Source organism: Mytilus californianus, unplaced genomic scaffold, assembly GCF_021869535.1.
Source record: "Mytilus californianus isolate M0D057914Y unplaced genomic scaffold, xbMytCali1.0.p SCAF_5, whole genome shotgun sequence".
NCBI lineage: Eukaryota > Metazoa > Mollusca > Bivalvia > Mytilida > Mytilidae > Mytilus > Mytilus californianus.
Window position 1 is genome coordinate 5,891,907 of NW_026262701.1, and position 22,071 is coordinate 5,913,977.

General features: G+C 33.7%; 2 protein-coding genes across 5 annotated transcripts in view; both read right to left on the reverse strand.

The window, feature by feature from the left end:
- The window catches only part of LOC127702551 (E3 ubiquitin-protein ligase rnf213-alpha-like), a 151,314-nt gene that overhangs the window by 27,335 nt on the left and 101,908 nt on the right, over positions 1-22,071 (reverse strand). For both annotated transcript variants that reach the window (XM_052206794.1, XM_052206793.1), the window contains exons 67-76: positions 9,701-9,880; positions 6,545-6,802; positions 5,902-6,025; positions 5,165-5,433; positions 4,650-4,770; positions 4,057-4,173; positions 3,473-3,580; positions 3,032-3,091; positions 932-1,123; positions 439-541 (exon numbers count right to left, since the gene is read on the reverse strand). In XM_052206794.1, the coding sequence (XP_052062754.1) occupies positions 439-541; positions 932-1,123; positions 3,032-3,091; positions 3,473-3,580; positions 4,057-4,173; positions 4,650-4,770; positions 5,165-5,433; positions 5,902-6,025; positions 6,545-6,802; positions 9,701-9,880 (1,532 nt within the window). The remainder of the gene's footprint in view (positions 1-438; positions 542-931; positions 1,124-3,031; positions 3,092-3,472; positions 3,581-4,056; positions 4,174-4,649; positions 4,771-5,164; positions 5,434-5,901; positions 6,026-6,544; positions 6,803-9,700; positions 9,881-22,071) is intronic.
- Positions 12,799-19,320, reverse strand: LOC127702552 (uncharacterized). Of its 3 annotated transcripts, none has more exons than XR_007982485.1 (2): positions 14,367-14,790; positions 12,799-13,785 (listed from the first exon to the last, which is right to left on the reverse strand). XR_007982485.1 is itself a non-coding variant. In XM_052206795.1 (2 exons), the coding sequence occupies exons 1-2, from the start codon at positions 18,796-18,798 to the stop codon at positions 13,271-13,273; spliced, it is 606 nt and encodes a 201-aa protein (XP_052062755.1). In that variant the 5' UTR covers positions 18,799-19,319; the 3' UTR covers positions 12,799-13,270. The 3 variants fall into 3 exon arrangements, 1 of the variants encoding a protein (XP_052062755.1); XM_052206795.1 differs by lacking the exon at positions 14,367-14,790 and adding an exon at positions 18,708-19,319; XR_007982484.1 differs by lacking the exons at positions 12,799-13,785; positions 14,367-14,790 and adding exons at positions 17,454-18,137; positions 18,708-19,320.

Below are 22,071 nucleotides of genomic sequence, written 5' to 3' on the forward strand. Positions count from 1 at the left end.
TTCTTTATTTTTAGATGTTTAACTTTCAAATAGAACCTATGTGTGTGACTTGACCAAAAAAAACAGAAATTCAAAGTTTATTTCCTACATAACTTCTTGTAGATTTGATTATTTTTCTCTGTCATTCATGTCGCAATATTCGTCACTTGCAAATGTGATGGTTTCTGGACCAAGATTTGGATATTCTATTACAATAACAGATTACATTTAAATATATTTATAGTTAATTTGCAGAAATAAAACAGCCTGACAATGATGTAATAGGGAAGGGTTACTTATTATAAAATACAGGATTTTCATTAGGAGTTTTGTCCCTTGGGAAGGGTTACTTACTATAAAATACAGGACTTTCATTAGTTTTGTCCCTTGGGAAGGGTTACTTACTATAAAATACAGGATTTTCATTAGGAGTTTTGTCCCTTCGGAAGGGTTACTTACTATAAAATACAGGATTTTCATTAGGAGTTTTGTCCCTTGCAGCTAAGAGTGCCTCCTTTATTTCCTGTATTTCATCCTGGGGCATTGTGGGGAAGAAGGAATTCTACAATGAAGAACACATGATTGTATTTGAAACATGCTAAAATATCATTATACATCAAGACATATAAAAAAATTATCTAAATCTCAGAGATGATACCAAATAAATGGTTTGTAATCATGGATGATGAAAATATTAATAACAATTCCACCTCAGTCTGAAGTTTTTCTTTTTGAAAACAGGATAAAAATCAAACACAAATACTGGAGACTTCTGTGCAGCAATAGGCATAGAACCACTGATTTTAAAGTGATCTGGTATTAGAAAATAGCTCAAAGAAATATTTTAATACCAAAGTAGTTTTTTTCTTTTCTTGGTTTATTTGTAAAAGAATCATAGAAATGTATATGCATGTGTGCATGTTAACATACACTGATAACAAATATATCTTACCACCATACTAGTAGGGTCTAGTGCTATTTTCTGTAAAGGTGTTAGCAGAGTTGTCTTCCCTGGAATTTCAGACATTAGAATCATATAATGTGTTAGAAGACAGAACACATTCTGTTGAGCTAGATCCATTCCTTTGATGATGTTTCCCTTCAGTTTCCAAACTTCATTATTCAGTAATCTTTGTGCAAAATCCTAACAAAGGTCAAGCAATAAGTAAGAAATTAATATATATGAAAAATACAAACTAGAGTCTCTAAAGAGCCTGTGTCGCTCGCCTAGGTCTATGTGCATATTCAACAAAGGACACTCTCCAACAATGTAGACGAGAATAGAGTTCAAGTAAAACATCTTTTTCTTTTTTTTACCTTGTATTGCTGTTCTTTTGTCTGTTTAGTTTCTCTCCATCTTCTTTAGTTTTTGCTCAAAACACAAAAGAGGGTAAAAAAAATCCTCATTTAAGGGCACTCACTCCTATAAAGAGTGACAGACTACTAACTATATTGGCAAAATTTGACTTGTTTGTAGATCTTGCCTTGCTGATCATTTTTGTTATTTAAAGTTTTTATTTATCTATCATAATGTTTATCATATAAGGTAAAACATAGAAAAATTGGTAAAAATTGTCATTAAAGGGCAATAACTCCAATAAGGAGTCGTCTGACGATTTCCTCCATTTTGTCTTAATTGTAGATCTTGTCTTGCTGATCATTTTAACTTATTTAAGTTTCTATTTATTACAAAATGTATAATTTTTAAGATATAAGACAAATACGCAAATAATTGGTAAAAATCGTCATTAAAGGGTCATAACTCTAATAAAGAGACATTGGATGATTTCGAACATGGGGGGGGGGGACTTATATGTAGATCTTATCTTCCTGATTATTTTTGCATTTTAAAGTTTCTCTGTATCTAATATAGTTTTTAAAATAATAAGCAGAAATGACAAAAAAAAATGGTAAAATTTGACATTTAAGGGCAATAACTCCTATAAGAAGTGCCCTGACAGTTTTGATGTAAATACACAATTGGTAGAGCTCAACATTCTGAATATTTCTGCCCTGTCAGATTTTCTCTATTGATAATGGTTTTCATAATAATAGGGAAAACTTGCATTTTACCCCTATTTTCTATTTTTAGCTATGTTGGCCATCTTGGTTGGCAGGCGGGGTCATCGGACAAATTTTTTAAACTAGATACCCCAATGATAATTGTCCCAAGTTTGGTTAAATTTGGTCCAGTAGTTTCAGAGGAGAAGAAATTTGTAAAAGTTAACGGACAATGACGACGGACGCCAAGTGATGAGAAAAGCTCACCTGCTAAAAAACTATTGAAGTAATTTCTTTCAAGTTTTGTACCAATCAAATGTTCTAACTTTAGATGACCTAAGTGCATGCTTTAACTGAGGAAATCCATGTTCAAACAAAGAAGACCCTATGCATAAAAGCTGATAAAAGAATAAATATGTGCGCTTACATTTGGTATGAGTTATAGTCAAGTTTTCTTTTATTTGTGTGTAAACTATAGTAGTTTTTCTATAGCCACACTTTCCATAAGTAGAAATGTAAGGTTTTATGTTTTGCTTTAGAAACCTAAAAAATCTAATAAGGGGAGCACAAGAAGACATTGGTTTGTTCAACCCTGCCACATTCTGTATGTGCCTATCCCAAGTCAGGAGCCTGTAATTCAGCGGTTGTTGTTTGTTGCTGTATTTAATTTTTTTTTCGTTCATTGTTTTGTTCATAAGTCAGGTCGTTAGTTTTCTTGTTTGAATTGTTTTATATTGTCATTTCGGGACCTTTTAAAGCAGACTATGCGGTATGTATTTTGCTCATTGTTGAAGGCCATACATTGACCTATAGTTGTTAACTTCTACGTCATGTGGTCTCTGGTAGAGAGTTGTCTCATTAGCAATTATACCACATCTTCTTATATACTTATATACAAATGGTTTGAAATAATTCAATTTTGTGTTTTTTTCATTAAATTTTGCAGTGACAAACTATCTATATATCAAGGGATGGCAAAACCAAAATCATAAAATTAGTGATCAAATGAAACAAATTGGGTAGGATCTCCTTCTATACTTGATATTTTTACCTTATCTGTAATCAGCTGACAGTGTTCACTTAGTATGTACTTGCTGATGGAGTTTATTCCCTGCAATGGAAACAACAAACATAATTTATCCTAAAATACAATCCCTAAGCCTCCATATTTTAAAAATTAACAAAAGTATATGTTGGACATATGTTAAATTTTCAGCCTTATAGCAATGCCAAACATAAAAAAACAGAATGTGTCCCAAGAGTGTCCATACCTACATAATGTATGCAGGAAGAGCATCAGTTAGTTTTAATTCAGTTTTGCATGTTTAGACAAAAACTTGGTTTTGAATAGTGAATGCATAAAAAATAAAACGTTGTCACCGAGATATGTCTGACCTTTATGTAATTTTGATAGTATAAAGCAAATGTTGAAAACTATGCATAAATCAATTATATAGAGAGATTAACTAGATATTACATTACTAATACCTACCTCTTCTGTAAACTTTTGTGGACTTCTATCTGTTACTTTGTTCATACATATTTCCCTGTGTAAAGCTAAATTCAACTTTACTCTACACTGCCATTCATTTTGAGGGCTCTGATTGAAAAAAAAAATTCTGTTAAAACATGTTTGATTCAAGATCTAAACTAACCAACACTCAATGTAGGTTAATCTATTTGAGACTTAGCAGATATCATGTTTGTAATGTCAATTCTAGATTTCATCAAATATATAAGCTTTGAGTGCTTACCAAAGTTGAAGTCCTTATATATAGCATGGAAACTGTAAAAGTTCTGCAAAAACATCTGCTTTAAAAATGCAAGAATTGATTTTCATAAGGATTAGGACATTTTGTACTACAAAAGTATGCTATATTGTACTTGGAACACATACTAATATTTCTTTAATTCACCTACAAAGATTGTGTCCTGTGATTCTTTTTAGAAGTTTTTGACAGCAGACGACAATCTAGGATAATACCAATATACACAAGATGATGGAAATAAATCACATGGAACTTAAAATATTAACGTTAGCTATATAATCAACTTGCCTAACTGATTGTATCATACCTTCAAAAGTGTGTCTATTTTGTCACTGTTTTCACTGAGTATTGTGGTAACGATGATTTCTCTTAGCTGTTTGTACTCATCTCCAATCACAATATATCTGTCATGGCATTCTTTTACCTATCAAAATAAATGTATCGGTCATTAAAAAAGCCCAATAAGTTTGCAAACTGTCATAAATTATTGTAAAATGGTACTTCATCACTCCCATTCAAATTAGGTCATAGCATGGAATTTGATCTTCCCTTTCAAATTAGGTCATAGCATGGAATTTGATCAATCCCTTTCAAATTTGGTCATAGCATCGAATTTGATCAATCTCTTTCAAATTTGGTCATAGCATGGACTTCAATCAATCCCTTTCAAATTTGGTCATAGCATGGACTTTAATCAATCCCTTTCAAATTTGGTCATAGCATGGACTTTAATCAAACCCTTTCAAATTTGGTCATAGCATGGACTTTAATCAATCCCTTTCAAATTTGGTCACAGCATGGACTTTAAGCAATCCCTTTCAAATTTGGTCATAGCATGGACTTTAATCAATCCCTTTCAAATTTGGTCATATCTGTTTGCAAACTTAAAAAAAGCTCTACCTCATTTGCCTGTAGTTCTGGTAGACAGACCCATTTTAGAAAACTTGCTTCACTGTTCGCTATGACTGTGTGGTAACTGTCTATACCATGACACCTACACAGCTGCTTTACAAAATATCTCCTATAAATTAGAGAAAATCTTCACTGAATTCAATTCAAAACGCAGTAAATGTTAATAAAGTTATGGAACAATTTAAATTTAAATTTGAATTAGATGAGATATGAGGTATATATCAATGAGATATGAGGTATATATCAATGAGATATGAGGTATATATCAATGAGTTATGAGGTATATATAAATGAAATAGCAATCCAATGACAACAACAAAAATTATAAAAGAAATCTGCCTTTTATCATAAGCATCATCTTTTGACAATACTTGCAGATAAAAATATAGAAATGTTTGAACAGAAATATACAGACGCATTATATGCACAGTTTAAAAAAGTTTAAAAAAAATATAGAAAAAGTAAATTATTGAAAAAATCATAACAATTTTATAATTTATTACCTAGGCCATGGAGATTTACATTCATCACAAAGTTTAGCAGCCGCCTCGAACATTCTCCTAATTTTCTCATCAGGCATAGATTTCTTTGATGTTCCATATAATCTGTGAATATGCCTTGCCACTACAGTCAAAGAAAACCGAACCCTGGCAATATGATCTATCTTATCAAGGACATCACTATCACACACAATGTATGGAACTGCCTCTCTCAACATCTGAGTTGCTACGGTAACTTCTTCCTCTCCCTTGTACTGTTGATGCAGTGAATCCTAAAAATCAATGATTTTTTTATTTTGAAACAATTATGACACATGTCATTTAAATTTACGACAGGGTATATCAGTCTATATATTTACCCATATAACAATAGCATTCTAGGTCACAGTTCTATATACTGGTCAGCTTGTTACACATTTAAACTGTGACATTTTTATAATGCAAAACTTCATGGGTTTAGTTACATTGTAATCACACAACTCCACATAGATAGGTCATCATATTTATGCCAGGTATGTGCAATTTAAACAAAACTTCATTAAATTCATAACTTGCTGCCCAATAAACTTTTTTTGATTCATAGTGATTATTCTATTGATTTTAAGAAAAAATGCTGGAGAAAAATTCATTCATTTTTAAACTATCCTCTGCACTTAAACAGAAATTTTACAATTTAATATGTGATGTTTTACATTCAAGTTCTTTAAAATCTGCTACGACAACTCAGATGTTTTTCTTACCTCCATACATTGAAGAACAAGAAGACATAGCTCCACAGAATTGTGAGGATCTGCAGACGTTTTAACTACATCATTGGCAAGGGTAAAGTAGGCAGACAAGTGATTCTGTATTTCATGGTCACTACTGAAAATAGAAACATCATTCTATAGGTTAACCTTCTGATCCAATACATTGCATTAAAGTTAAAATTGTAATCAACAGGTACTTATAATTAACTGAAACTATATTATGAAATTAACCGTGAAAAAAGACCCCAAATGATAATCCTGTCATTACTGATTTTAAAACTTTCGAGGTCAAGAATTATAATTTTGCAATTGAAAGAAAGTAATATGGTGTAATGATTTATGGAAGAAAAAATCTATATATATAAAAAAGAAGATGTGGTATGATTGCCAATGAGACAACTCTCCACAAGAGACCAAATGACACATAAATTAACAACTACAGGTCACCGTACTACCTTCTATATGCCTTGATAACATCCGAAATAAAGAAATAGTGCATTTATATAGCACTCACAATGAAAAAAAGAGTCTCAAATGATAATCCTGCCAGGTTGAAAATTAAAAATTTATTTTATCAAGGTAAGATTGTAGACCATTCACACAATCTACGGGTCGACTACTGAAATAATCTTACCTGGTTTGCATCAACTGCTGTAACAGAAAGGATCTGACCACTGGTGTAGGGTCTATTGTATCGTCAAATATGGTCAGTTCTTTAGACAAAACTCTCCCGCTCTTCTTCGTCTTACTTTGACCAGTGATATATGACAGGAGTTTATCAATTACCTCCTTGGACGGTGGAGTTCCATCAGCAAAACAGAGTTGTGATACAACCTCCATGAAGAAACTATTACAGCGTCTTCTGTAGTCATGGTACTTCTTCATTTCTAATCTGCATAAAAAAGTTCTCATTTTACGAATCGGAACTAGATAACAAAATATTATTGTTGGCAAAATATGGTAGAAAGGTTTCCATATTTTGTTTCTATGTAAAATCAGACTTTACAAGGAACAACATTTAAATATTGATGGTCATCATTTATCCAACTGTTGCTGTGTAAAGTTAATATACTGTGGATTCATTTAATTTTTGTGTGTACCAATTTTCATGAAATGAGGGAAATTTGTATTTTTGTGGTATTTGATTTCATGGTTATGACGCAGTCTGCATACAAACCTATTAAAAATTCATACTTCGTTGAACATTTAAATTTGTGGTTTACCTTTCGTTTACCCACGAAATAAAAATATGACAAATGTGTCCATAGTACATGGATGCACCACTCGCACTATCATTTTCTATGGTCAGTGGACCATGAAATTGGGGTCAAAACTCTAATTTGGCATTAAAATTAGAAAGATCATATCATAGGGAACATGTGTACTAAGTTTCAAGTTGATTAGACTTCAACTTCATCAAAAACTACCTTGACCAAAAACTTTAACCTGAAGCGGGAAAGACGGACGGACGAAGGAACGGACGCACAGACCGAAAAACATAATGCCCTTAGGTGTCGCATAAAAATGGTATCCCGAGCATAATAATGAATCCATAGATATTGATAATTAACAAGAATATGTGTTCATAGGCCATCATGCCCTGTATGCACTTTCACATTCCTATGTTCACTGACTTGCAAAATCTGAGTCAAAACCCTAATATCCATAATTTAGTCATTTGAAAAAATAACTTAACATCGTAATGAACATAATGAACTTTTAAGTTGATGGAACCACCACTTCATGGTAGACTAACTTAAACCAAAACTTTAACCTGAGCAGTGAACCATGAAATCTGGGTCAAAACCCTAATGTGAACTAAGTTTTAAGTTGATTGGACACCACACCATGGTATTGTTAGACTACCTTAAACCAAAACTGTAACCTGATCAGTGAACCATGAAATCTGGGTCAAAACCCTAATGTGAACTAAGTTTTAATTTGATAGGACACCACTCCATGTTAGACTACCTTAAACCAAAACTTTAACCTGATCAGTGAACCATGAAAGCTGGGTCTAAACCCTAATGTGAACTAAGTTTTAAGTTGATTGGACACCACTCCATAGTAGACTACCTTAAACCAAAACTGTAACCTGATCAGTGAACCATGAAATCTGGGTCAAAACCCTAATGTGAACTAAGTTTTAAGTTGATAGGACACCACTCCATGTTAGACTACCTTAAACCAAAACTTTAACCTGATCAGTGAACCATGAAATCTGGGTCTAAACCCTAATGTGAACTAAGTTTTAAGTTGATTGGACACCACTCCATAGTAGACTACCTTAAACCAAAACTGTAACCTGATCAGTGAACCATGAAATCTGGGTCAAAACCCTAATGTGAACTAAGTTTTAAGTTGATTGGACACCACTCCATGTTAGACTACCTTAAACCAAAACTTTAACCTGATCAGTGAACCATGAAATCTGGGTCTAAACCCTAATGTGAACTAAGTTTTAAGTTGATTGGACACCACTCCATAGTAGACTACCTTAAACCAAAACTGTAACCTGATCAGTGAACCATGAAATCTGGGTCAAAACCCTAATGTGAACTAAGTTTTAAGTTGATTGGACACCACTCCATAGTAGACTACCTTAAACCAAAACTGTAACCTGATCAGTGAACCATGAAATCTGGGTCAAAACCCTAATGTGAACTAAGTTTTAAGTTGATTGGACACCACTCCATAGTAGACTACCTTAAACCAAAACTGTAACCTGATCAGTGAACCATGAAATCTGGGTCAAAACCCTAATGTGAACTAAGTTTTAAGTTGATAGGACACCACTCCATGTTAGACTACCTTAAACCAAAACTTTAACCTGATCAGTGAACCATGAAATCTGGGTCTAAACCCTAATGTGAACTAAGTTTTAAGTTGATTGGACACCACTCCATAGTAGACTACCTTAAACCAAAACTGTAACCTGATCAGTGAACCATGAAATCTGGGTCAAAACCCTAATGTGAACTAAGTTTTAAGTTGATTGGACACCACTCCATGTTAGACTACCTTAAACCAAAACTTTAACCTGATCAGTGAACCATGAAATCTGGGTCTAAACCCTAATGTGAACTAAGTTTTAAGTTGATTGGACACCACTCCATAGTAGACTACCTTAAACCAAAACTGTAACCTGATCAGTGAACCATGAAATCTGGGTCAAAACCCTAATGTGAACTAAGTTTTAAGTTGATTGGACACCACTCCATAGTAGACTACCTTAAACCAAAACTGTAACCTGATCAGTGAACCATGAAATCTGGGTCAAAACCCTAATGTGAACTAAGTTTTAAGTTGATTGGACACCACTCCATAGTAGACTACCTTAAACCAAAACTGTAACCTGATCAGTGAACCATGAAATCTGGGTCAAAACCCTAATGTGAACTAAGTTTTAAGTTGATAGGACACCACTCCATGTTAGACTACCTTAAACCAAAACTTTAACCTGATCAGTGAACCATGAAATCTGGGTCTAAACCCTAATGTGAACTAAGTTTTAAGTTGATTGGACACCACTCCATAGTAGACTACCTTAAACCAAAACTGTAACCTGATCAGTGAACCATGAAATCTGGGTCAAAACCCTAATTTGGCATACATTTTAAAAATGTTCACATCATAATGAACATGTGTACTAAGCTTTAAGATGATGTGACTTAACTTAATTATAAACTGTTTGTTTAATATTAAAGAACATATTTTACACAAATATGTACCTTGAAGCTTAATTTGTTACATCTTATCACACAAGCAGAACTTTAGTTATAAACCTTACTCTTTATCAGTTTTGTCAGGATCCAGGTCTTCTGGGAATTTCTTGCGACAATCTGGACAATCATATTCCTTCAGTTGAATGTTGCCAAGGAAACATTTTCTGCACATCACATGACTACAAGGTAGCCTGACTGGTGCTCCATCTATCATGGTTTCACATGAAACACAGTCTGTTTGTTTGCTGAAAGTAAAAACCATAAAGGTAAAGTTTATAGAGCTATAGCAGAAATGAATCAAAAAGATGATCATGAGCTAAACAAATTAAAAACTTTGATTTTTTACAAATATAGATTTCCTGGTAATGTTATCTTAACTTGTTTGTCTTTTCCTTGTCTTTGGTTTTTTTCCATGACCTTGTCAGTTTATCTTGAATTATGAGTTATGAATGTTCCCTCAGCATCTTCCAAAATCATCCCACTTCATCAATCCACATATTTGAATATAATCACCATTGAATTAAATCAAAGCACTGTAAGCGCTGTAGGCATTTAACCAATCAAAGCGCGAAAGCGCTGTAAAGGCAGTTAATTACAGGTTGTGTGTATTTTTAGTCCAGTTATATCATTATCTTGCATAGTACAGTGTACATGTACTTATCAGAGGTGGCTTTCAGTATTTAGGATTTAGAGTTTTCTAATGATATTGAACAAGTTTTATGAATGTCATATTCTGAGCACTATATGAAGGTGATTGTTCTCACTTGTTTATGAACAGGTGCATTATGTCCAGTTTGTTCCTTTTTTATCTATGTTTATAGTCAAATTAGTTATCAAAGGTACCAGGATTATAATTTAATACGCCAGACGCGCGTTTCGTCTACATAAGACTCATCAGTGACGCTCAGATCAAAATAGTTACAAAGCCAAACAAGTACAAAGTTGAAGAGCATTGAGGACCCAAAATTCCAAAAAAGTGTGCCAAATACGGCTAAGGTAATCTATTCCTTGGATAAGAAAATCCTTAGTTTGTCGAAAAATTCAAAGTTTTGTAACAGGAAATTTATAATCAAAGCGCGAAAGCGCTGTAAAGGCAGTTAATTACAGGTTGTGTGTATTTTTAGTCCAGTTATATCATTATCTTGCATAGTACAGTGTACTTATCAGAGGTGGCTTTCAGTATTTAAGGTTTAGAGTTCTCTGATATTGAACAAGTTTTATGAATGTCATATTCTGAGCACTATATGAAGGCGATTGTTCTCACTTGTTTATGAACTAGTGCATTATGTCCAGTTTGTACCTTTTTTATCTATGTTTATAGTCAAATTAGTTATCAAAGGTACCAGGATTATAATTTAATACGCCAGACATGTGTTTCGTCTACATAAGACTCATCAGTGACGTTCAGATCAAAATAGTAACAAAGCCAAACAAGTACAAAGTTGAAGAGCATTGAGGACCCAAAATTCCAAAAAGTTGTGCCAAATACGGCTAAGGTAATCTATTCCTTGGATAAGAAAATCCTTAGTTTTTTCATTGGCAATCATAACACATCTCCTTATTTATATAATGATCTATATTCAACGACCTCAGGTACAAAAAAAATGTATATAACTAAACTATGATGGGAAACCTTGACTTCTTTCTTTTATATAAACTTTTGATTTGGTACCATAGAACTATGTAGAGTAAATGTACATTGCAACATGTCAACTCTTTCAACTCCAAGCAAAATTATATTTCCAAGCATAAAGTAATTTATGAATGAAAAAAAGGAGTTCTTAATTAAGAAATAAACTGATTCGCTGAGCGCAGCTGGATACACCTGCAGAGGTCCAACCCTGAACAGCTGGGGCAAAAATGGACACAATATTCAAGCTTGATACAGGTCTGAATTTGGATTGTAATTAAATATTTGACATATTATAGTTTCTGAATAAATGTAGTCAATGAACTTGAAATCAGTTATATGAATTGAATTTATATTCAATTAAAGATTTCTTGCTGTTGTGCAATACACTGTGCTGTTGCGCAATACTTAATAAATTTGTTGCCAGACTATAAACAAATAAAGTTCAATTTGTTTTCAATGTCATATTTGAAATTTATGAAAATCAATAGGGAGATTACATCAATAGCTATAAATAATTGACCAAAGTTTCATGTGAACTGCTTAAAGCATTTTTGAGTTGTTGTCCAAAAACTGGAAAATCCCCCCTTTTTTAATGAATAAAACCCCATACATGTAACTCAGAAATGTAAAATCTAAAATTTATAAAATTCTAAAGGGAGCTTACGGATTGATAATTTAGTCTTAGATGCAAGATTTTTTTATCAGTTGTTAGTGGCTTTGAACTAGCTGTCAGTAACTGCGAGTACTCTCAGATCTGTACTTAGTGTCTTTTTGTTGTTTGGATGTACAACTACCCGACCACGTCCACTTGTATTTGTATTTATCCATCTGATGAGTTTAGCCTCTTTCAACTGATTTTTATAGTTCTTTCTTATATTGTACTGTTACACCACTGTCCCAGGTTAGGGGGAGGGTTGGGATCCAGCTAACATGTTTAAGCCCGCCACATTCTGTATGTACATGTATGTGCCTGTCCCAAGTCAGGAGCCTGTAAAAGTGTAATTCAGTGGTTGTCGTTTGTTTATGTGTTGCATATTTGTTATATTTGTTCATTTTTTTTACATAAAATAGGCCGTTAGTTTTCTTGTTTGAATTGTTTTACATTGTCATTTCGGGGTCTTTTATAGCTGACTGTGCGGTATGGGCTTTGCTCATTGTTGAAGGCCGTACTGTGACCTATAGCTGTTAATTTCTGTGTCATTTGGTCTCTTGTGGAGAGTTGTCTCAATGGCAATCATACCACATCTTCTTTTTTATATTTACATCAACAGATATAAAAAATTCACCAAAGTCAAGGTGAGACAACAAAACTTAGTTGTAAGATCTCTGAAATTTTTTACAGGGTACGAGTTTTTCTCATTGTTGGAGATTGTACGGTGACAGTAACACCTGTAACTGCTTAAACCCATTTCTTATGCACTTTAGTTTGATAAACTCACTGAATATCATACCACATCTCCTTATTTTTATATGCATTACAATTTACATGTGCATGTAATTGTAAATATATATATATATATCAGAATAAAATTCATTGCGTCACTTTTATTTATGCATCCTTTGGCACAATACAAGTTCTAAAATTACACAACATAAAACAACTAAATGTTATTTCAGATGAAAGTTTTGTTTCAGTTCCATTCATAGGATTTATTAGAATTTTGTATGTTTTGCCAAGTCCAATAATTCGCTCTATGTGACATAGAGACATAGTTGACTAAACCACCAGGTGTCGAACATTCAAGAATTTTCAGTGTTTCTGTTTTTATTTGATGAAAAGGTTGCCTGAGCTCTAGGAGCTTTAGGTTTTATCACGGGATATTCTGTGCTGTCAATAATAATCCAAGTCGTAGGAAACTTTAATTTGAAGTTGGATGGTGAAAAATACCTGACTAAACCACTAGATGGCCAAGTGTTAGCCTCACACCACTGTTTAGACATAAAAACAATCCATGTATACACAATATTCTTAACACTAGATTCAATCTAGAATCTAGACAGTTCAAAGTTGGTTGTATGATGCCTCAATTTCATCAAAGTCATAAAAAAACTGATTTTCAACTGACACCCTATCAATTTGAAAATATATGTATCTCAAACAATGTGCTGCTGGACCAAGTGTGGTCAAAACAAATAAAAATTTAGTATACAACTCTAAACCGGTATAAAAATGCATGGCTGTGTCACGTGTCTTCATTTCAAAATTCTCTGCTGAAAACATAGGCATTGATGGTGTTTGCGTAATTCCATCTGTGAAGCTCAACATTAGCTCGGCAGTTGGTGGTGGACAGTCATAAATCCTTTCTGCAGTATGAATGACTTCTTCAGGAAAACCAACTTTACAATCAAAATTTTCCTCTAGATTTCTACTACAATATTCATCAAGTTTAGTTCTTTTGTTTTCACAGGAAACTGCCCTGATTTTTCTTTTTGCTGACGATTCAGTCTCTTGCTTGGTCCAGGAAAATAGGCTGGGAATGGCAGTAGACTTAAGTCTCTGTATGGTGGGTTTGCGCCCTGAAAAAGGTTATAAAACATTAGTTTTTTGATAATTAAATGAACTTCTATTAGCAATATATACTTTGTACTACCTGGCGAAATATTAACTAGATTTATTCATTACAATCTGGATAAAACTATGTTTGCCTGATTCAATGTATGTTATGTAAATCCAAAGGACAAACAATGAGAGACTTATGCAACAAACGTACATTGTTTGTACCTAAATAACTATAATATAGATGAGAGCATGTCATTGTTTTGTTCCTGTTAACATTGTCATTGTTATTTTTTTCAAGAAAGTCTATGAGGCATAGCTTATGCATTCCTGTCATTACTACACATGCTACATTAGCATAATTACTGCTAAAATAATTCTCAGTATGATATACCTCTTGTAAGAAATCATTATAATTGTAGCAATCACCAAAAAATCTCAAACAGATCACATTGAATCGTAATCCAAAAAATTATGACGTCTTGAATTACCCACCCCCTTTTATTCTAAAACGATAATTGCGGTTGTAAACAGACTTTGGTTTATTCGCATGGCGATTACATATATAACTATATATTTCACAAAGAAAATAGAGTTTTACCATGAATAGTTTCCTGCACGTAGTCTTTTTCAGTAAAACGTGCCTTGCAACCAACAGCTGATTGAGTCTAATTTGAGATGGACTCCACGATATCATCGTGTTCTCGTCCAATCTGCGTATGGGCCATGGCGTTGATCCAACTTTTCCTTCTTTTTAAGTCATTTGGAAATGCATGTCCTCCTCTTAAATGACATCCAGGTACACAACAACAAGTACTTGGCATCGTTAATTAAAAATATAACTGAAATAGTTGCACAGTGCAGAAACCGGAAGTTGAGGAACAGGATCCGCTACCACGGCGCCACCTATTCAGGAACGATAATTTGCTACTTTATATAACTGCGAAATTACAATAACGTTAGACGGGTTCACATGCATAAACAGAAATGCGCTTTAAATTGTATAATATAATTCATGTTCAGTCGACCTTGAATTATTATATCAACGACTGAAATGATTTATAAACATCTTGATTGCAGATAACACTCGAAATTAACCCGAGCTCTTTCCACACGGAATTCAAATAATTCTAGTTTGTCAATCGGTTGACTGCTTATAATGCAAAATACTAATATATCAAAAGTTTTTAAAACTAACAAAACACAATGATCGTTTCTCTATTTCCCAATGTAAATGAAATGAAACAAAAAACATTTTATATCGCAATAAGAAGAGGAGAGAATTCAACATTTCCGGATCTACTTGGAGCCTAATGACCCCCCACGTAGATAAGTTGGATATCGCGGAAGGAAGGATTAACCCGGCAACTAGAAAGGCATTAAAGCACTGCCTTTAAAAATGACCATATAATTGATATTCAAATACTGTTTAAAATAGTTAGGCATTTTCTTTTTAGTAATTAGTAAATGTTATCAACTGTATTTTATTCAACTCTGCAAATGTGGTTTGTTACTGGTAAGTATGGATGATAGTTGTTTCATTGGCAATCATAACACATCTCCTTATTTATATAATGATCTATATTCAACGACCTCAGGTACAAAAAAAATGTTTGTAACTAAACTATGATGGGAAACCTTTGACTTCTTTCTTTTATATAAACTTTTGATTTGGTATTATAGAACTATGTAGAATAAATGTACATTGCAACATGTCAACTCTTTCAATGACAATACTTTTTTTAGAAACTATAACTCCAAGCAAAATTATATTTCCAAGTATAAAGTAATTTATTAATGAAAAAAGGAGTTCTTAATTAAGAAATAAACTGATTCCCTGAGCGCAGCTGGATACACCCGCAGAGGTCCAACCCTGAACAGTTGGAGCAAAAATGGACACAATATTCAAGCTTGATACAGGTCTGAATTTGGATTGTAATTAAATATTTGACATATTATAGTTTCTGAATAAATGTAGTCAACGATGTTGAAATCGGTTATATGAATTGAATTTTTATTCAATTAAAGATTTCTTGCTGTTGTGCGATACACTGTGCTGTTGCGCAATACTTAATAAATCTGTTGCCAGACTATAAACAAATAAAGTTCAATTTCCTCTCAATGTCATATTTGAAATTTATGAAAATCAATAGGAGAGATTTACATCAATAGCTATAAATAATTCACCAAAGTTTCATGTGAACTGCTTAAAGCATTTTTGAGTTGTCCAAAAACTGGAAAATCCCCCCTTTTTTAATGAATAAAACCCCATAACTCAGAAATGTAAAATGTAAAATTTATAAAATTCTAAAGGGAGCTTACGGATTGATAATTTAGTCTTAGATGCAAGATTTTTTTATCAGTTGTTAGTGGCTTTGAACTAGCTGTCAGTAACTGCGAGTACTCTCAGATCTGTACTTAGTGTCTTTTTGTTGTTTGGATGTACAACTACCCGACCACGTCCACTTGTATTTGTATTTATCCATCTGATGAGTTAAGCCTCTTCCAACTGATTTTTATAGTTCGTTCTTATATTGTACTGTTACACCATTGTCCCAGGTTAGGGGGAGGGTTGGGATCCAGCTAACATGTTTAACCCCGCCACATTCTGTATGTACATGTATGTGCCTGTCCCAAGTCAGGAGCCTGTAATTCAGTGGTTGTCGTTTGTTTATGTGTTGCATATTTGTTATATTCGTTCATTTTTTGTACATAAATTAGGCCGTTAGTTTTCTTGTTTGAATTGTTTTACATTGTCATTTCAGGGCCTTTTATAGCTGACTGTGCGGTATGGGCTTTGCTCATTGTTGAAGGCCGTACTGTGACCTATAGCTGTTAATTTTTGTGTCATTTGGTCTCTTGTGGAGAGTTGTCTCATTGGCAATCATACCACATCTTCTTTTTTATATTTACATCAACAGATATAAACAATTCACAAAAGTCAAGGTGAGACAACAAAACTTAGTTGTAAGATCTCTGAAATTTTTTACACTGTACGAGTTTTTCTCATTGTTGGAGATTGTACGGTGACAGTAACACCTGTAACTGCTTAAACCCATTTCTTATGCACTTTAGTTCGATAAACTCACTGAATATCATACCACATCTCCTTATCTTTATATGCATTACAATTTACATGTGCATGTTATTGTAAATATATATATATATCAGAACAAAATTCATTGCGTCACTTTTATTTATGCATCCTTTGGCACAATACAAGTTCTAAAATTACACAACATAAAACAACTAAATGTTATTTCAGATGAAAGTTTTGTTTCAGTTCCATTCATAGGATTTATTAGAATTTTGTATGTTTTGCCAAGTCCAATAATTCGCTCTATGTGCACGTGTTAATTGGAGACTTTTCTATCCCGTATAAGAGTTTTGGAACTAATTCTGTTTCTTTTTTTGAAAAAAGTTAGCAAACAAATCATGCACATTTAAACCTTTGTCTGCCATCACAGTCACCTGGATCACATAATTGAACTATTCTACATCTTTCAACTATTTCATAGTCACTGGTACAACCAACATATGCATTAGGGACATAGTTGACTAAACCACCAGGTGTCGAACATACAAGAATTTTCAGTGTTTCTGTTTTTATATGATGAAAAGGTTGCCTGAGCTCTAGGAGCTTTAGGTTTTATCACGGGATATTCTGTGCTGTCAATAATAATCCAAGTCGTAGGAAACTTTAATTTGAAGTTGGATGGCGAAAAATAAATGACTAAACCACTATATATATAGCTAGATGGCCAAGTGTTAGCCTCACACCACTGTATGGACATAAAAACAATCCATGTATACACAATATTCTTAACACTAGATTCAATCTAGAATCTAGACAGTTCAAAGTTGGTTGTATAATGCCTCAATTTCATCAAAGTCATAAAAAAACTGATTTTCAACTGACACCCTATCAATTTGAAAATATATGTATCTCAAACAATGTGCTGCTTGACCAAGTGTGGTCAAAACAAATAAAAATTTAGTATACAACTCTAAACCGGTATAAAAATGCATGGCTGTGTCACATGTATTCATTTCAAAATTCTCTGCTGAAAACATAGGCATTGATGGTGTTTGCGTAATTCCATCTGTGAAGCTCAACATTAGCTCGGCAGTTGGTGGTGGACAGTCATAAATCCTTTCTGCAGTATAAATGACTTCTTCAGGAAAACCAACTTTACAATCAAAACTTTCCTCTAGATTTCTACTACAATATTCATCAAGTTTAGTTCTTTTGTTTTCAAAGGAAACTGCTGCCTGATTTTTCTTTTTGCGGACGATTCAGTCTCTTGCTTGGTCCAGGAAAATAGGCTGGGAATGGCAGTAGACTTAAGTCTCTGTATGGTGGGTTTGCGCCCTGAAAAAAGTTATAAAACATTAGTTTTTTTGATAATTAAATGAACTTCCATTAGCAATGTATACTTTGTACTACCTGGCGAAATATTAACTAGATCTATTCATTACAATCTGGATAAAACTATGTTTGCCTGATTCAATGTATGTTATGTAAATCTAAAGGACAAACAATGAGAGACTTATGCAACAATCGTACATTGAATGTACCTAAATAACTATAATATAGATGAGAGCATGTCATAGTTTTGTTCCTGTTAACATTGTCATTGATATTTTTCAAGAAAGTCTATGAGGCATAGCTTATGCATTCCTGTCATTACTACATTAGCATAATTACTGCTAAAATAATTCTCAGTATGATATACCTCTTGTAAGAAATCATTATAATTGTAGCAATCACCAAAAAATCTCAAACAGATCACATTGAATCGTAATCCAAAAATTATGACGTCTTGAATTAACCACCCCCTTTTATTCTAAAACGATAATTGCGGTTGTAAACAGACTTTGGTTTATTCGCATGGCGATTACATATATAACTATATATTTCAAAAAGAAAATAGAGTTTTACCATGAATAGTTTCCTGCACGTAGTCTTTTTCAGTAAAACGTGCCTTGCAAACAACAGCTGATTGAGATGGACTCCTCGATTTCATCGACATCGTGTTCTCGTCCAATCTGCGTATGGGCCATGGCGTTGATCCAACTTTTCCTTCTTTTTAAGTCATTTGGAAATGCATGTCCTCCTCTTAAATGACATCCAGGTACACAACAAGTACTTGGCATCGTTAATTAAAAATGTAACTGAAATAGTTGCACAGTGCAGAAACCGGAAGTTGAGGAACAGGATCGGCTACCACGGCGCCACCTATTCAGGAACGATAATTTGCTACTTTATATAACTGCGAAATAACAATAACGTTAGACGGGTTCATGTGCATAAACAGAAATACGCTATAAATTGTATAATATAATTCATGTTCAGTCGACCTTTAATTATTATATCAACGACTGAAATGATTTATAAACATCTAGATTGCAGATAACACTCGAAATTAACCCGAGCTCTTTCCACACGGAATTCAAATAATTCTAGTTTGTCAATCGGTTGACTGCTTATAATGCAAAATACAAATATATCAAAAGTTTTTAAAACTAACAAAACACAATGATCGTTTCTCTATTTCCCAATGTAAATGAAATGAAACAACAAACATTTTATATCACCATAAGAAGAGGAGAGAATTAAACATTTCCGGATCTACTTGGAGCCTAATGACCCCCAACGTAGATAAGTTGGATACCGCGGAAGGAAGGATTAACCCGGCAACCAGAAAGGCATTAAAGCACTGCCTTTAAAAACCAAGGCAAACGTAATTATGAAAACTGTGGCAGTGTTGCTTAAATTTTTTTTTAAGATTTGAAAGAAAAAACATTAAACATTCGTATATTGTACATTTATGTTCATTAAATGAATTGATTATTAAGGCAAATTAATTAATATTTCGTCAAGGTTTTCAAAAGCAACTCATATATCAATGTAAATGACCCCCATCTTCACCCCGAAGTGCATGATGTTACTCCATACCAAGTTTGGAATAAAATGACAGGTGATTATAAAACAGTTGGTCAAACTTTCTCGGGCTTTACACTACCTGAAAGATTTATGTTTTCTTTAAAATGAGCCATAAATGAAAATTATTATAGGCCCAGAAATAATTTAATAAATAATTAAAGTAAATTCAATTAACCTAGACTCATTTTTGCATCAACAAATTTTTATAATAAACAAGAAATAATTGCAACAGGATGCCGTTACGAAGTCTCCCAAACAAAGCCCCCATAATTCGTCATTCCCATGGTCTCCTGACATTGGGCAAAGTCCAGTTCATATTGGTTTGGTCTAGTAAAGTGATATGCATATGTGACACCTAGGAGATTGACCCTGTATGTCATTCAAATCTTTTTGAAATGATGAACAGGAATAAATATGGTTTAGGTGTGGGTATCTCGACCGTTTACAAGTTCTCAAACAGGAGGGGGTGGGGTGACCCCAGGGACTCCCCCTATATTTCATTTGATTTGTTATATTGTCCCATACATGGATACATATGGTTTAGGGGTGGGGATCTCGACCATTTCCAAGTTCTCAAACAGGAGGGGGTGGGGTGACCCAAGGGACTCCCCAAATATTTCATTTGATTTGTTATATTGTCCCATACATGAATATATATGGTTTAGGGGTGGGGATCTTGACTGTTTACAAGTTCTCAAACAAGAGGGGATGGGGTGTCCCCATGGACTCCCCCTATATTTCATTTGATTTGTTTTATTGTCCCATACATGAATATATATGGTTTAGGGGTGGGGATCTCGACCATTTCCAAGTTCTCAAACAGGAGGGGGTGGGGTGACCAGAGGAACTCCCCATATATTTCGTTTGATTTGTTATATTGTCCCATACATGAATATATATGGTTTAGGGGTGGGGATCTTGACTGTTTACAAGTTCTCAAACAGGAGGGGGTGGGGTGTCCCCAGGGACTCCCCCTATATTTCATTTGATTTGTTTTATTGTCCAATACATGAATGTATATGGTTAAGGGGTGGGGATCTCAACCATTTCCAAGTTCTCAAATAGGAGGAGTTTGGGTGATTCCAGGGACTCCCCATATATTTCATTTGATTTGTTATATTGTCCCATACATGAATATATATGGTTTAGGGGTGGGGATCTCGACCGTTTACAAGTTCTCAAACAGGAGGGGTGGGGTGACCCCAGGGACTCTCCCTATATTTCATTTGATTTGTTTTATTGTCCAATACATGAATATATATGGTTTAGGGGTGGGGATCTCGACCATTTCCAAGTTCTCAAACAGGAGGGGGTGGGGCTACACCGGGGACTCCCCCAAATTATTTTCATTTGATTTCTTTTATTGTCCCATACAAGTATATATATTGTTTAGGGGTGGGGATCGCAACGGTTTACAAGATAAAAGTACATTTTCAAATTGAAGGGGGTTTGGATGACCCCAAGGGACTCACCCTTTATTTTTTTTTTTATTGACCTGTTCTCATTACTGAAGACTACACGTGTCTATCACTTACTGTTTTCGAAAAATAGTCATTTGAAAATTTAAAAAAATAAAATCCCAAAGGGTTCTATACAGGGCTTCCAAAATTTTGTTGAGCCAGCCGGACATTTCATATCTTATCCCGATTTTAAATCCCTTTAGACTTAGTAAATGAGGCAACTATGATAATCAGTTGGCCATCATATATGATATAACCAATGATTGACATTAAAACGATGTTAAACTTTACTTTGATATAAATTCGATGTTCTGACGTAAAGTGTTAAATTGAAAGTGCAGCATTCGAAGTGTGCAACATCAGCGTACTAATTCCGCTTTAGACTCTTTATTTGTGCAAAACAACGCTGTCAAAAGCTTTACTTTTGTTTTTAAAATCACATTTTCCTAATGCCGGATGTTGACTTGATAATGGTAAATCACGGATCAGAGACGGATACATAATATCCGTGTAAGTTTACGATTGAGTTAAGTAGCCTTTTCAAGTTATTTCTTCAAGAAAATACTCGAAATGAACGTTAGATAGGAATCAATGATAATTTTAGCATTATTGAAGAATTAGGATGCATAATTAAATTTCCCACCAGCGGACAATAGACACATGCGCACACGTGTACTAGTTCAAACAACGTGGTTCTGACGATTATTCGTTTAAAACCTTTTCAAATTTTTCATCAAATCATATTTATTAACGTATTTCTTATAATTTCAATCTTTTAGACTAAATTAATTAGATGTAACCCGCTGAAATGTAAGAAAATAACTTTGAATACCCTTTAGCGTACCCCAGTATTTAACACGATGTACAGTGTTTTTAAATATAATAATGAATATCATACA